We start from the raw sequence: 16906 nt of genomic DNA, 5'->3' as shown, positions 1-16906 counted from the left end.
AACAATGTTGAGAGCCACAGCCAAAGGGGCCCCAGCAAACTTCCAGCTGCCAGCAAACTTCCAGCTGCTGGCTGATGATTGGCTCACAGCGGCCCCAGCAACATCTAGCTGATTGGCTCCTCGGCCCCAGCAACATCTAGCTGATTGGCTCCTCTGCGGTGATGCTCATTGGACTGTTTCCCTGCCCTTTCAGACCACGGAGCTGCTCATTGGGGGACTTTTTTGGCTCCGCCACGTGACCCAGCCAATCGGCCTCAAGAGCAGGAGGATTGTGGGAGGTGGAGAGAAGCTTGTGTGGGAGAGAGAGGCTTGTGGAAAGCCGGTGGTGGCAGTTGAGGCTCTGAGGGTTTTTCCTGAGAGACTATTTTGTTTGTCGTGTGTGGTTCTAAAAATAAAGTTAGTTTCTTTTGACAAGTGGCTCCTGATTGTGCCCAGCCAGACTGCGGCATTTGGTGGCTCGCACGGGGAGCGACTGAGGGTAAGTGAAACTGCTCGCCCCTGAGGGCAGGGCGAGAGGATGGGTAGCCATTTTAAGATTCCTCTTTTATTTTGCTTCACTTTTGTTTTAAGTTGCCTGTCCCTGGAGATGAGTGAGACGGAAGAAAAACCGCTCACATCTGAGGAAAAACTATTTACGTCTGAGGAACAGATAGGGAGAAAGGACGGATGCCCATGTCAGGAGGATAGAAAGGCTATAATGACTTTTTGTTGTTCCCTTTTTATTTCATTCTGTCTCGGTTTTGTTTGGCGTCATCTTGTTGGGTTGTATTATAGTAGAAATATGGGATCAGAAATTAGTAAAAAACAAACTGAAAGAGTGTTAAGTAAATTGTTAGAGGAAGGAGGCATCCCAGTAAAATCAAGAGCAGTCAGGGCATATGTTGATACAATGCAAAAATGTAGCCCATGGCTTTTTAAGGAGGAGTTGTTAAATATATCACAATGGAACCATCATGGTGAAGATTTAAAAAGAATAGAAAAGAAAAGCCCAGGGACTCTGCCAGTTGGCACATTGCCATTGTGGACATTCGTATCTTGTTTGCTTAGTCCAAAGCCTTCAGTTCAGACAATGGTAGAGGAAGGAGAAGACATAATGATTCAAGTAAAAGAGAAGGTCTCTCAAGTTAGTCAGACAGAGGAAAAGATTCAAGTAAAAGAGAAGGCCTCTCAAGCTAGTCAGACAGAGAAAGAAAGTGTAAAACAGAAAAAGCCATCAGGGGGAAAGTTACAACAGGAGACTGCTACTAACACCTTTCTATCACCAGAGGGTGTAAGTGTCCAACCAACAGCACCACCTCTACAGGAGACTGCTACTAACACCTTTCTATCACCAGAGGGCGTAAGTGTCCAACCAACAGCGCCACCTCCATATGCTGGGAGGCCCCCAACCCCCGCAGTTGATAGTTGGGATCCTGAGACAAGGTCTCAAATATTAACATGCCCTGTATTTGAGGCAGGAGGGCAGCGATTTTACCAAGTTTTAAATTTCAAAACAGTGAAGCAGCTAAAAGAGGCTGTAACAACCTATGGTCCTCAAGCACCCTTCACTGTAAGCTTGGTCGAATCCATTAACAACTTGAACATGACGCCAGCAGATTGGGCTAATATGTGTAAAGCTGTGCTAAATGGAGGACAATACCTGTTATGGAAGGTTGCCAATGAGGAATTTTGCAAGGAGACGGCTAGGCGAAATGCAGCAGCTGGTTATCCTCAGAGAAATCTAGATATGTTGTTAGGAAAGGGACCTTATGAGGATCAGCAGCAACAAATTGCATATGATCCTGGCGTATACGCACAAATTGCTGCAGATGCAATTAAGGCATGGAAGACTTTACAAGGACATGGAGGTTTACAAGGTCAATTATCTAAGGTAATACAAGGAGCTAATGAACCTTATGCTGAATTTGTAGATAGGCTTATTCAAACAGCTACCAGAGTTTTTGGGAATACAGAACAAGCAATGCCATTACTAAAACACCTGGCTTATGAGCAAGCGAATCGTTGGTGCAGAGATATCATTAGACCATGGAAACATGAAGATTTAAACACATATATTAAATTATGTAGAGACATTAATGAACAAGAGCAAGTCGTGGCAGCTGCAGTAAAACAGGCTTTAGATGCCAGAGACATTAATGAACAAGGGCAAATTGTGGCAGCTGCAGTAAAACAGGCTTTAGATGCCAGGCCAAGAACATGCTACAATTGTGAACAAACAGGACATTTTAAAAGGAATTGCCCCATTGGAGGAGGGTTTAACAAAACTAGGTATCAAAGGAGTAGAATACCAGGTATTTGCCCACGATGCCGTAGAGGGAGACATTGGGCTAATGAATGCCGTTCTCAAACCACCATAGAGGGTACTCCATTATCAAAAAATGAACAAGGACCAGGTGTTTATCCATGATATCGTGGAGAAAGGCATCGGGCTCCATTGCCAAAAAATGGACAGGGGGGCCCAATGCTCCGGGGCTCCAAACCACAAATATACGGAGCACTGGAGGAACCCAGCAACCCCATCAGGGTAGTGCCCAGGACACATTGTCCATCAGATCCCTCATCAGACAAACCAGAGGGAGCGCAGGGTTGGACATCTGCGCCTCCGCCAGAGCAGTACTAACTCCAGAGATGGAAGTTCAAATCATTCCCACAGGGGTGAAAGGACCTCTTCCCAAAGGAACAGTAGGCTTATTATTGGGACGCATCTCTTCTACTCTAAAAGGACTTATGATAAGTCCTGGGGTAATTGATCCCGATTATGAAGGTGAAATAAAAATTATAGCCAGTTCTCCAAAGGGTATATCAGTAATTTCACCAGGAGATAGAATAGCACAGTTACTAATAATACCCAGCCTACATGATAAATTTTCCAGTCGTACTGTAGAAAGAGGTTCCAAGGGATTAGGCTCCACAGGTGTAGATTGGGCTATGCTTTCTTTAAATTTAGATTCTCGCCCCATGCTAAAACTAAATATTCAAGGACATGAATTTAATGGGCTACTGGATACAGGTGCAGACCTTAGCATCATCTCTCGTCAAGAATGGCCAAAACATTGGCCATTACAACAAGCCACTCAAACGCTTCGAGGCCTAGGAGTGGCGACTAATCCCCATAGAAGTGCAATGGTATTAGATTGGAAGGATCCTGAAGGATGTGAAGGAACTATACAGCCATATGTATTGGATCATCTTCCCGTAAATTTATGGGGACGAGATGTCCTAGATCAATTAGGTTTGACATTAACAAATAACATCAACCAAAATGCACCCACTATTATGACTAGACAAGGTTTTAGGAAAGGAAAAAGATTAGAAAAACAAGAACAAGGTATAGCAGCACCAATACAAATAGATCAAGGAACAGACAGACATGGGTTGGATTTTCAGAAAGGGCCACTGAGACAATAAAAATTACTTGGAAATCAGAAAGACCAGTATGGGTTCCTCAGTGGCCCCTGACTAAAGAAAAGATACAAGCAGCCCATGACCTGGTCAAACAACAATTAGCAGAAGGACATATACAACCTTCTGTATCTCCCCATAATACTCCCATTTTTGTCATCAAAAAGAAATCTGGTAAATGGAGATTATTGCAAGATTTAAGAGCCATTAATAATGAGATGGTTATTATGGGACCTGCTCAATCAGGGATTCCTCAGTTGTCTGCTTTGCCAAAAACCTGGTATGTTTTAGTTATAGATATTAAAGATTGTTTTTTTTCAATTCCAATTCATCCTGAGGATAGTCCACGTTTTGCATTTACTATCCCTGCACTGAATCATGAAGGTCCTGATCAGAGATATGAATGGAAAGTACTCCCTCAAGGGATGGCTAACAGCCCAACTATGTGTCAAATTTATGTTAACAAAGTAATCCAGCCACTTAGAAATCAAAATCCTGAACTACAAATATTTCACTATATGGATGATGTATTATTAGCACACAAAGATAAAAACACATTGCTAGAATGTTATGCCACACTTACAAACTTATTAAAAAATTATAATCTAGAGATAGCAATAGATAAAGTACAATTAAATTTTCCAATTAATTATTTAGGAGTTCTATTATCCTCAACCATGGTCCGTCCACCAAAAATTCATATACGAGTAGATCAACTCAAATCACTTAATGACTTTCAAAAGTTATTAGGAGACATAAATTGGATAAGGCCTTATTTAGGTATACCAACAGGAGAGTTGGGACCTTTATTTGATATCCTAAAAGGTCCATCAGATCCAAATTCACCCCGAATGTTAACGCCTGAAGCAAGAAAGGCATTAAAAATCATTGAAACATATATGGAAAATATGCATTTGGATAGAATTGATATAAGTTTGCCTTTATTATTTATTGTACTACCAACAAAAAATATTCCTACAGGAGTATTTTGGCAAGAAGGTCCATTATTATGGATACATTTATCTTATTCTCCTAACACTATTCTTACTAGATATCCTGAGGCTGTAGGACAATTAATACTCAAAGGAATAAAAGCAGCAAAGGGAGTGTTTGGAATTTCTCCCAATAAAATTATTACTCCATATACTATGAATCAAATTGATGAGTTAGCTAATGAGTTAAATACTTGGGCAATAATCATGTGTAAATTTAATGTTTCATTTGATAACCACTTACCATCTAATCCTTTATTGTCTTTTTGGTCATTGCATCCTGTAATTTTTCCAAAAATGACAAGAAAAACACCTATCATGAATGCTCCAAATATATTCACTGATGGGTCAAATAATGGTACAGCAGCAGTAGTTACCCCTGATCAAACTTTTACATTTTTAGTACCCAAACAATCAGCTCAAAAGGTAGAGCTTAATGCAGTTTTACAAGCTTTTGTGATGTTTAAAGATTCTGTATTTAATTTATTTTCTGATAGTCAGTATGTAGTTAATGCTATAGTATCTCTTGAAGATGCTGGTAGGATTTCCCCTTCTTCTACTGTTTTCTCTTTGCTTTCCACTATACAAAGTCTAATCTGGGACAGAAAAGATCCATTCTTTATAGGACATATCAGGGCACATACAGGATTGCCTGGAGCCCTTAGTTTGGGCAATGATTTAGCAGATAAAACTACACATGACATACATATTTTCTCTACACTAGAAGAAGCTATAAATTTTCATAAAAAGTTCCATGTCAATGCTAATACTTTACAAAAGCATTTTAAAATAACTAAGGAACAAGCTAGACAAATAATAAAACAATGTCAAAATTGTGTGACCTTTTTACCACAAGTTAATCTTGGAGTCAATCCTAGAGGATTGATACCTAACCATATTTGGCAGATGGACGTCACACACTTGCCAGAATTTGGAAAATTAAAATATTTGCATGTTACAGTTGATACTTCTTCTGGATTTTTGATGGGCTCCCTTCATGCCGGAGAAAAAACTAAAGATGTTATAGCTCATTGCTTACAAAATTTTGCCACTGTGGGTGTTCCAAAACAGTTAAAAACAGATAATGCCCCTGGTTATACTTCTACCTCTTTTAAACAATTTTGCTCAACATTTGGCATTACTCATATAACAGGAATCCCATACAATCCACAGGGACAAGGCATAGTTGAAAGAGCTCATCAAACTATTAAAATGTACTTATTAAAGCAAAAAGAAGGAATTGGGAAGGGGTATATATTCCCCAAAGATAAACTTAAAATAACCCTTTTTACTCTAAACTTTTTAAATTTGGATTCATCAGGACTTAGTGCTGCGGAAAGGCATATGTGTCCAAAAAATGTACATAAGCCCAAGGTACTTTGGAAGGATATTCTAACAGGACAATGGAAAGGTCCTGACCCAGTAATTGTCTGGAGTCGGGGGTCTGTTTGTATGTTTCCACAGGGAGAACAGCAGCCGATTTGGATTCCAGAGAGATTAACCAAGGTCCTGACCCAGTGATTGTCTGGAGTCGGGGGTCTGTTTATGTGTTTCCACAGGGAGAACAGCAGCCGATTTGGATTCCAGAAAGATTAACTAAAGCGATTTCTACAGACCAAAAAGAAGATGATTTGGCTCAAATCCATAACAACTGATATCCAAAACTCCAGTTTGGCTATTCTTACATCTGCAACAGAACCAGGATGCTTTTTTCAATATCTATTTTATTATTGCCCTTTGCCATATCATGAAGTTCTATTTTGTTTTTTGAGCTCATACAGACCTAGGTTAATGTTTTGCTGATCAGTTCTATTTTTTGACTATAGAGTTTTTAAACATTGCAATGGAGATTTCACCTGTAAAAAGTTATAAGGCCTTTACTATAATGTTATGTGTTGTATGTATTATATTATGTGTGCACACTTGTGTTTTGTGTTATATGTTTGAATGTACGTATGTCCATATATCATATATGATGAGCGCTCATGATAAAATGGATCCAAATATTTTTTTTCACGTGATTTATATGGTTTAATTTAAATTGGGTAAACAACTGTTGAGGATTGTTTTAATATGTAAACAAAAAAGAAGGTTAACAGATCTGTTTGTTTACTTTTACCTTTCCTTTTCATTATATTTAATAATTCTCTTAAAGATAATGTAAATTGTTAAGAAAATTGTTTTCTTTTAGTGCCTTCTGTAGTGTTACATAATTTTTTCTTTAGCCATTATTGCCAGAATTCCTATCTTCATCCCAGTGCCGGTGAAGACAATGTAAATTGTTAAGAAAATTGTTTTCTTTTAGTGCCTTCTGGAATGTTACATAATTTTTTCTTTAGCCATTATTGCCAGAATTCCTATCTTCATCCCAGTGCTGGTGAAGTCAAAGATAAAACCAATCTACAGCTTCTACAATAGCCATCACTGAACTGCTTGCAGAACTTGCCTGGACACATTGTGAGCTCACCTGTATGCATTGTGAACTATCTGTTGGTACAGCGAATTGTGGTAGTGCTGGAGTATTTTTGCTGATGGTGTCACCGGTGGTACAATTTTTCAAAGGAGCCCTCAATTGGCTTAATGTCATGGCATTTTGCATCCTCCTCTACTAGTGATGGTCTAAAATTTGGGGGCCAACAGAGGTGAGGCAAAGAACCTCACCCCCCCACAGGTGCAAAGGCCTATCCACAAGTATGGCTGTATGCTGGACCGGTAGTCAGTGACGGGTATGATCCAATTGCAGTGGTACCAACCTAAGACAGGAGGCTGACGCCTAGAGGTCAGTTCATCCGATGACGGGTAAGGACCATATGTTGAATTGGACTGCCTAACAGGCACGGTCCCTAAGCCACATGCTTGTTGTTTAAACAGAGAGGGGGAGATGTTGAGAGCCACAGCCAAAGGGGCCCCAGCAAACTTCCAGCTGCCAGCAAACTTCCAGCTGCTGGCTGATGATTGGCTCACAGCGGCCCCAGCAACATCTAGCTGATTGGCTCCTCGGCCCCAGCAACATCTAGCTGATTGGCTCCTCTGCGGTGATGCTCATTGGACTGTTTCCCTGCCCTTTCAGACCACGGAGCTGCTCATTGGGGGACTTTTTTGGCTCCGCCCACGTGACCCAGCCAATCGGCCTCAAGAGCAGGAGGATTGTGGGAGGTGGAGAGAAGCTTGTGTGGGAGAGAGAGGCTTGTGGAAAGCCGGTGGTGGCAGTTGAGGCTCTGAGGGTTTTTCCTGAGAGACTATTTTGTTTGTCGTGTGTGGTTCTAAAAATAAAGTTAGTTTCTTTTGACAAGTGGCTCCTGATTGTGCCCAGCCAGACTGCGGCAAAACAATATAAATTTTTAAAAAACTACCTCTTTTCTTTTTTTGAAATGTTTATACATCATTAAGAGTGATGCATTGAGAGGAGAAACTAGGGTCAGGAAGGAGGGATACTGCACACTAATGGGTCTGAATTTTGTGATGAATAACACATCTTTGAGTTTTTTGCGTAGGCACACACAGAAACAAATCCCAGAGATATGCGATTTCTCTTCCTTTCCTGTACACATTTGCTGACAGGGAGACTGAATTCTGGGAGAGAGAGCTTTTGAGACTTAAATGGAGACAAACAGAACATGAGTTAGAGATTTTAAAATGCTGTTGACTGTGTGTTGGGTCTGCTTCCAGGTACAGGTAACAGAAATGTAAATGACCTGTATTCAGGCAACCAAGTGCTCCATCAGCCACTCTTCTCTGTGCCTTTTTCTACTTTCACCTTCTCTCCCTTTTCAGCCTCTTTTCTGCATCCTTTTGTATTGTAACTTCCTGTTGGTATTCAAACCTATAATTCAGCATTCACTACCATACTATTTATTATAGTTTCATGTTTTGAAAATATGACAGATTTCTGATATATTCAACACATGTAAATGTTCTCTGAATCTTAGATCACAGAGGGGGGAAGTGTCTTAGTTTGAGCTGTTGTAACAGAGTAACACAGATGGTGTAGCTTATAAACAATAGGAATTTATTTTGCATAGTTCTGGAAGCTGGAAGTCCAAAATCAAGGTGCCACCTTGATTGGGTTGTGGTAGGGCTCTCTCCTGGGTTGTAGATGACTAACCTCTCATTGTATTCTCACATAGTGGGGGGAAAGCTAGAGAGTTCTCTTGGGCCACTTTTATAGGACTCTAATTATATTTAAGTAGGCCCCACCCTCATGATCTAATGGCCCTATCTTCTAATGTCATCTTACCAGAGGTTAGATTTCAACACAAGAATTTGGGGAGGGACACCAACATTCAATCCATAATAGAGGATGTGTGTAATAACTAAAGAGAGTACTCTCTTGCAGGAATGGAATTCCATTGCAGAAAAGCTGAAAAGTGAGGCCTTGGGGATTCTGCGGGGAAAGGACTGTGTGGAGAAAGAACATCTACAGCTATCTAACCAGAAACTGAATCAGCTTCAAGAAGAATTTGGTCGACTCATGGTGGAAAGGAAAACCTGGTTAAAAAAGGCAAATGATTTTTTTAACAGTGCTAATAAGGTCAGTGTAAGGTTAAGATGATAATTTTAGGTATTCATGCAAAGTAGTAACAGACCCATTACTACAATAGCTGTAGATCACAGAAGTCAAAACTCCATGTAGAATTTCAAAATTAGTAGCAGCAAAGGAGAGTTTTCAAAATATATTCCATGATGTCCATTATTTGGTTCTCAAACCTAAGAGACTCTGTGCCTTCACAGGTAAAGAGTTACTTTTAGAAAATGACCTTATGAAAGTTTTATTTTAGAGCTACCATAGGTTGTTTGTGGGGAATGCTTGTGTCTACATTGCGGTATTTCTAACAGAGAAAGGGGAGTCTCATAAAATATATCAAGGATTAAAAAAAAAAAACTTAAAAGTATTTACCAAAAGGTCTTTGTTCTTTTTTAAATCCTCTTTCATTTATTAGGTCGAAATACATGGATAGTGAAAACCTTGCAAACCAAAAGGCCAGAAACTGCCCCTCCTGATTGCTCTAGCTTGATCTTGCCTTTTTAAGTCAGGCACAGAGAAGTTTTGCTGTGGACCATCTTTGGATCATCTTGAGTTCAAGAAGTGCTCTGCTGCTTCTTGTTGACTCATTTAATATTGATCATAGCAGGTGGTTCCTGTTGAGTGGTAATGTCCTAGTCACATCACTTGAGTAGGTCTCAGTATATGAGGATGGTGATCGTACTTGAATTTTTTTTACCTTTGCCAGTGTAATATATACCTTCCAATTACCATGTTGGAATTGTTTAATACGTTAAATTTCCCTGATTTAAAAATAAACATTGTGGCAGGCAATGAATGGGGAAACCCCAGGAAGCTTAGTTACATTGTGAACTAAAATCATGACATAGACTCTGAGTACAGTGTCCTTCAAAGAGGAACTTCACTTTAAATTTCTTTACTAGTAAGAAACTTTTGAAAAGATGAATAGGAAAATCCTAAAACAGAGGCTAGAATTATCATAAAAACGTTAAAGAAGTATTTATTGTCTAATTATTTGTTGTTGGGATTTTGTTATTTTTAAAAGAGAAATAACATATTAATGGATATATTGAATGTAGATGTAAAGTGTTGTTTCTTTTAAGTATCCTATATTTGAATAAGAGACTTGAATTTATGTCTCATGTTCAATCTACAAACTGAGTGGGTCATCCGCGAGTCAATTATTATCGTTTCTAAGGAAAAGAGTTATAAAACATGTTGCTATAAAACAGTGTTTCTATTACAAATCCTATGGTTTACAGCCTTGCAAATATAGAATTGCTCTCTCACACACTCATTCATTCTCATTCATTCTCTCTCTCTCTCTCTCTCTCTCTCTCTCTCTCTCTCATTTATACCAATTTTCTCTGCTCTCATTATTTGGTACTTTGCTGGGAAGATTTTTCTTCTAATATTACTCCTGGCCCTAAAGGAGAAGGAATATCTCTAGTAAAATTTAAAGAAAAAAAGAAGGAGGAGGAGGAGGAAGAGAAGGGGAAGAGTAGTTAGTTACTTTCTCACCCTCACTCAGTAATACAATTCAGATCTGGAGAATGGAATTCATATTTCTTAACCCCCAAGACTTTTGATTTCTAGACTCCCTAGAGTTTGCTCATTTGAATGCCATGCCTGGTAACTATGCAAATTATGATCAACTGAACTAGGATTCATCCATGCTATATAGCATTTTCTATAGCTAAGTGGTACTCCAAAAGATTTAGAATTTTTTCTCCCTTTTTAAAGCATAGAAGAAATAATTTCCAGCTTTAAAGCTACAAATTCAATGAAAAAAAAAACAATAGATACTTTTACCTCAGCAAAAATAGAAGCTGAAGTTTGGAAAATGGATGTCTAATTATTACTTTTAATATGAATTCTTCACTATATTATTAAGAAGCAATAAATCATGAGATCCTGTAGTACAGAAATCCTCTCATGACTTACAAATGTTTTTTTTTTTTCCTTTTTAGATTTTTTCAGTGGAAACTCCAATTTTTATTTTATTAACATCACCATTTTATTAAATCTTTTGAATAACATTCATAAATAAATAGAGGGATGAATTTTAAAAAATTAATATAATTTCAAAATCTCTTAATTTTTTTCAGGTTAAAACTTCTATTTACATGAGTGAAGGGGTATTTTTCATATATAGCATCAGGGATTTTTTTGTTGTTGTTTTTAATATCTAAAGCACTGAATTTTCCTTTTGAAAATTCACTTTCTTGCATCTTGAGGGTGCTAGAATTTTCTAATTTTGAGCCATCCCATCCTTAGATGAAGTCATACTCTCAAGAACTCTTGAGGGCTCTGATGTTAACTTGTCACAGTTTCATGGATGCTAACAGAAGACACATGACTTCTGGGTCAGAGTTGAAGGACTTCATTACAGCAAAATCCATAGCTGAGTGACAGCATGTCACATCCATTCTATAGGGCCCAGTTTCCACAGGGATGATACAGAAGATGGTATTCAGGAGAGGAACCCTCAACTTGTGGAATCTGCTGTTTTATAGCAAGCAGTAAGCAAGTCTGTTATTTGTCTTAATGGGGAGACATTACCTCAATCCCAAAGTTGCTAGCTGCCAATACAATACTCAGAAATGGCTCCAATAAAGAGAGGTCAAGATCTTGTACTCTTGGCATAACAGTAAGATAAATGGAAGCACCAGGCACCCATAAAGAACACCCACAAATCTAGGTGTTGGCACTTTGGGAGCAAAGAGGAAGTCATGCTTTAATAAAAAGGTACTTTCCTCAAAATCCAATTCCACCCTAGATAAGCAGAATTATTTTTTCAGCAAACAGTCTCTTATTTCAAATTTCTGGAAGCTAGGTCAATATTATTTTTTCTAAAAAGAGAAAGACAGGATTTAAAAATATACATTTTACTTTTTAAAAATATTTTCTTAATGGAGAAAGGAATGAATGTCAAAATCTGTCTGAAGAATGGACCATTAGCAAATTTTTAAGATCTAAATTTATTTATCCAGATTTTTATCATGTTTGTGGTTACGATCATTTAGAAATATTTTCCCCCAGCTTTTCCTTTCATTCTCATTCATTCCTCTCTCTACTTATTTTAGACATCATTGAATAATTCCTTTTATTAAAGTCATTGAATAAGTAATATGTAAAATTCATGAGACTAATACCCTTCTTTAGATATTCTTTAATTTAGTAATTCCATGTGTCAGGCATTGTTCTAAATACTAGGCTATAGCAGAAAACAAAGCATCTATAAGCCAATATATTTTATAACTTGTAAAATTCAATAAAATGTAATTATCACCTAATTGTTCACATGGACAACAGTTCTCCCAACGTCTTTGCCCCATAACTTCAGGAGTGCAATTGATTCTCCTTTAATTCTGCTAGGGTTTGAGGATGATTACCCAGGGTTTGTCAATCTGTTTCTCCCACCAGAGGAAGTACAAGCAGCATGTGACTTGAGATGTGGCTGTTTGAACCTGGACTGATAAGTAGGTGACGATGCCTGTCAGAAATTATTGCTACTGATGTCTGTCAAAAATCAGCCAGGGATTCAAGTGAAGAATGAGCCATGTTATTCAAGAACCTGACATACTTCCTTTTCATTTTGAAGTTTCCCACTGTATTTGGTGAAACTGTGTGTTAAATCAACTTAGCAACAAGTACAAGAAAGGGTTGATGGTCAACAGTGACTGGAAAAGAGTACCTCTGATTACCAGGTGCTGCTATGAGTTAAAGGACATGGCATGAAATGGGAACACAGCACCTATTACAGACACTCATCTCGATGCCCCCAAATTTGCATCCTTCATCATTATAGATTATCTTATCTATTGTATTTCTGGCATGTTCGTGAAAAAATAGCTCTGATCAATCTTGAGTGATCATCCAAAATGTATTGATCATTGTTTAGGGAAGGCAGTATGAATCAAACGGATAAGTATATAGTATGTTTCAAGAACATAACAGCATGAGCTGGTGTTTATAGGACAGCTGTGATTGATCCCAAAGCTGTCAAGCATACATGATGGGCCATAAATTTTCATATCCCATGCCTTCCACTCCTGGGCATGTGATTTCACTGGGAAAAGCAAGCAGAGGAGACTGAGACCAAATCAATTTTATGAATGTAGTCTGAGAGTTTGGGGTAGTCCGTCCTAAAGCAAAGGTGAGGCAGAAGTTGGGGCAGCCAAAGAAACACACAAAAATTAATTAAAAATATAATGTGATAGCTTTCATTGCTTCTGCCATTGTTGTTAAAAGTTTACTATCTCTTATAACGATAATGTTACTTTTTCAAGATATTTATAATGACACAAAACAGTAATGCCTCCAGCAATATCTTTGTTTCAGGTGAAAACAAAATAATCAAATCTGGAGTATGGTATAATTTCATTTATACAATCATCACTTCAGCATTTTTAAAACAAATACATTTTAAGCTCAGATATGGAAAACAATTAACCAAAACAGTCCAGTTGTTGTACATATTGAAAGAATATTATCCAGAAAATATTATCCAAAAAAAAAATCATTAAGATGACAGATGACATAAGAAAATTCAAAAAATTAAGTTGCTTGTTACTAGATACCAAGGGAGATGTAATTACTTTCAGTTGTACAGTTCTTTAGTAGCCTCACTCGGATTCTTCTCTCCCAGAACTTCCTTCTCTCTTGGAAACAACTAGAGCAACCTTCTTCCCCATCTCTCCTTCTTCCTTATTTACATGTAACTAAGATGTTATAGTCCTCCCATTTCTGTTTCTGGGCATGAAATGGGCATTTGAGCTAAACCAACGACAGGTACCATCTGCATCTTCCAGACCCTGTCAGTCTAGTTTAGAAAGGAGACAAGGGAACAGGAGGGTGGAGCATCCTGCCAAAGCAGCAATGGAGTTAGCCCATTTAGCAGGGAACTCTGAGCAGAGACTTCTAACCTGGCCCAGTGGTAAAAGGATTGAGGACAGCATCTCTAGAGGATGGGACCCCTGAGCTAAGCCTAGAAGGATAGGGCAAAAAGAAATGGGAGAGAGGTGGATGGTGCAAAGTCATGTCATGTTTGGGGACCCAAAGATGGGTCATTTTGTATGAAGTGTAGGGTGTCTGCTCAGAGTGAGGAGAATCAAAAGCAGTAGGAGCTGCGAGGGGGCCAGGAAGGTCTTGGATACCATGTCAAGGAGTATCTGCTTTATGCCCAATGTTCTTAAATATGCAGAGTTGTTTAAGGACTTGAAAAGTTATGATAGGGCAGACCTCACCAGGAGAAGCAGATCATGTGTTAATTCACGCTCCTTTTATATTCCCAAGAGAATGGTGACAGTAGGATTTAGAAACTTTTGGGTTTTAGAATTCTATCTAAACAACAGCAAATATTTGATAACTATGACTGTACTATTAGCATAAAAGCATTAAAATATATATAATAGAAAAATTATAGAAAAGAAAGAATGCCTTTAACACCTTACATTCTCATAAGGGTCCAAAACTCAGTCCATATTTAATAGTCATAATCAGGACATCCAGTTTTATTGTTGCTCATTCTCTTTTAAAAAAAAAAACATATAAAATAAACAATGCTGACCCTTTGCTAGAATAACATGGTGGATTTTGGAGTCAGGCTGGGAATGAATCTGGTCTCGGACACTTAGCCCTGTGACTTACAGTAGTAAATTAACTTCCCTTGCACCTGGGCTCTTTTTTTTTTAATCTGTTAAATAGAAATACTAATTATATGAACTTCACAGGATCATCATGCTAAATTAATATATAGCTAGCGCATCGAATAACATCAGTCACTAAATGTTAGCTATTATTTTGTCATTGTACAAGCATTTAATATCAGACTAGCCACACTAGTGTGACTTCAACACTTTTGTTCATTTTTATATCCCCAGCACATTGCTGAGGATATAAATCCTAGATTTCAGTAAATATTTTTTGAACAAAGAAAGGAAACCAAATGCTTAATACATTATAAATGGGCATTTTCTACATTAATATTCCCAAGATCATCCTACAAATTATTTAGGTCAATTTGGATAAAAGAAACCATAAATTACTAACAGTTCTATTTAGTGGGTCTGGTTTCCATTTCTAAGGAGGATTTATCCCGAAGAAACTGAGATGGTCAATACCTAAACACTCTCCATTCCTTGTTTATAAAATGCTTTTGATATTTGTTACTTTAAACCTAAGACTCCTTCTTTTTCAGTCCTCAAATTTTTCAGATTGTGGGGCAAAACCTGCGTTAGTAAGTAGTACCTGTAACACCTGTTGTTATTAACACCACTAATCCATCCTGAAAGGGGAAGGGGTTCCTGGGCCCAGCAGCAAGGGCCATTGGGACAAGGAAGAGGCAGGAGCAGCAGCAGTGGGCAGTGAGCTTCAGAGTTGAAACCCCTCACCCCGGAGCCCCTAGCCTTCAAGGATTTGAAAGCTTGAGCCTTTCTGGCCAGGACCTGAATTAAGAATCATCTTGGCAGGTTGAGGGCCACCAGCAGTTATCTCCAGTCATGTTCAAGAAAGTAAAATGAAATTTTGGTCTCTATAGTGAACCCAGAGGAAATGTGGATCTCCATAGGTAGTAGAATCAAGCACTCCAATTAGAAAGAAGCTGAGTTGAGTTTTGGTCCTTGGTTAATTTCAAAGTTCATAGTTTTGTCTTATTGTGGTTTAATGTTGATTCTTTATAAATTAGTGAAACAGCTAAAATTTTCTTATTAAACATCTCTGTGAAGCAACATGATATAAGAATCATGCTAGAAAACCTGTGATTCTTGTCTAAATCATTAGTCTTGTAGATATTTTTTTAAAGAATAAAATGTGCCATGTCCTGATATCATCTGTATTTGATGTGGTGCAGCCTGCCTTGGATCTTGTACTTAACAAGGGAAAAAGGAAAGGTTTTTATTAGCCTCTTAAAGAACAAAACCCCAGCAACTCCTTGGTCTTTTCCAAATTAGGGCCCTAAGGAGTGCATGCCATCTCTTCCTTGCCTAAGAGCTGAGTAGTGTCATTTGAAATGTTCAAGAAGAGCTGGGATTCAGAAGGAGAAAATATCTTTGTGCTTATCCTTTCCCCCAATCCAGTCATAAAAGCTTTATATGACCTGTGTGGATAAGGTTTAAAGAAAGAGGGAGCTGTGAAGAGAAAAACTAGAGGGGAACCATTAATTCCAAAGGAATTTATGTGGGGGTCAGAGTGTTCTCATTTCTAGAAATAACCCATTCTGTACTGTACGTGCAACCAAGAGATTCTTTCCAGGCTGGATCCAGTTTATCATGTTCTCTATAGATATGGTAAATCAAAAAGCCCTCTGTTCTATTTTTAGAGTAGATTAAGTGAGAGCAATGATACTTAGATCATTTCTGGAATCAGCACATGGATTTCTCATCTAATTCTTCATGGGAATGAGAGAAAGGAGTTTTGCATATAATTTAGACAATCACACACATTATAATCTTGAAAGAGACTTCCTCTTAAAGTCAAGAAGTTTAGCTTTTATTTCTGTCTACAGATTATTCCCTTGGGGTTAGATTAAGATTTACTTTAAAGAATAAGTTCTCTTACAGCATCCTGCCCACCTCACCTGCAGGTGTTCTACAGATGTATTTGTTGGGCTAATGAGGAATGAAATCACTCATTTCCTTTTTCTGCTGTAGTTTTATTAAGTGTGCTACATAGAACAATTTATAATTCAATGCTTTCCTAACACTTGGATCTATTAAAAAAAAAACAGCTCTGAAAGGAAATTTGGCTATTTCTCTTCCAAGTTATGAGTTACTTTTGTCCTTGATAGAATTATCTCCTCCCTTTTTGGGGGTGGTAGTTACTGGGGATTGAACTCATAGGACACTCGACTACTGACCCACATCCCCAGCCCTATTTTGTATTTTATTTAGAGACAAAGTCTTACTTAGTTGCTTAATGCCTCACTTTTGCTGAGGCTGGCTTTGAACTTGTGGTCCTCCTGCTTCAGCCTCCCAAGCCTCTGGGATTACAGGTGTGCACCACCGAG

The 16906-nt window shown here is 38.2% G+C and overlaps 1 protein-coding gene across 4 annotated transcripts in view; it reads left to right on the top strand.

Annotated features, from left to right (window-relative positions):
- The window catches only part of Ccdc141 (coiled-coil domain containing 141), a 196143-nt gene that overhangs the window by 100627 nt on the left and 78610 nt on the right, over positions 1–16906 (top strand). For all 4 annotated transcript variants that reach the window (XM_046447264.2, XM_046447263.2, XM_046447265.2 and 1 more), the window contains one exon: positions 8731–8925. In XM_046447264.2, the coding sequence (XP_046303220.1) occupies positions 8731–8925 (195 nt within the window). The remainder of the gene's footprint in view (positions 1–8730; positions 8926–16906) is intronic.

The sequence above is a fragment of the Marmota monax genome, unplaced genomic scaffold (genome assembly GCF_021218885.2).
Source record: "Marmota monax isolate L192 unplaced genomic scaffold, Marmota_monax_Labrador192_F-V1.1 WCK01_AAM20220418_F8-fsc00007, whole genome shotgun sequence".
Lineage (NCBI taxonomy): Eukaryota > Metazoa > Chordata > Mammalia > Rodentia > Sciuridae > Marmota > Marmota monax.
Note: the sequence above shows the minus strand (reverse complement) of the source record. Positions and strands in the feature narration are given on the sequence as shown.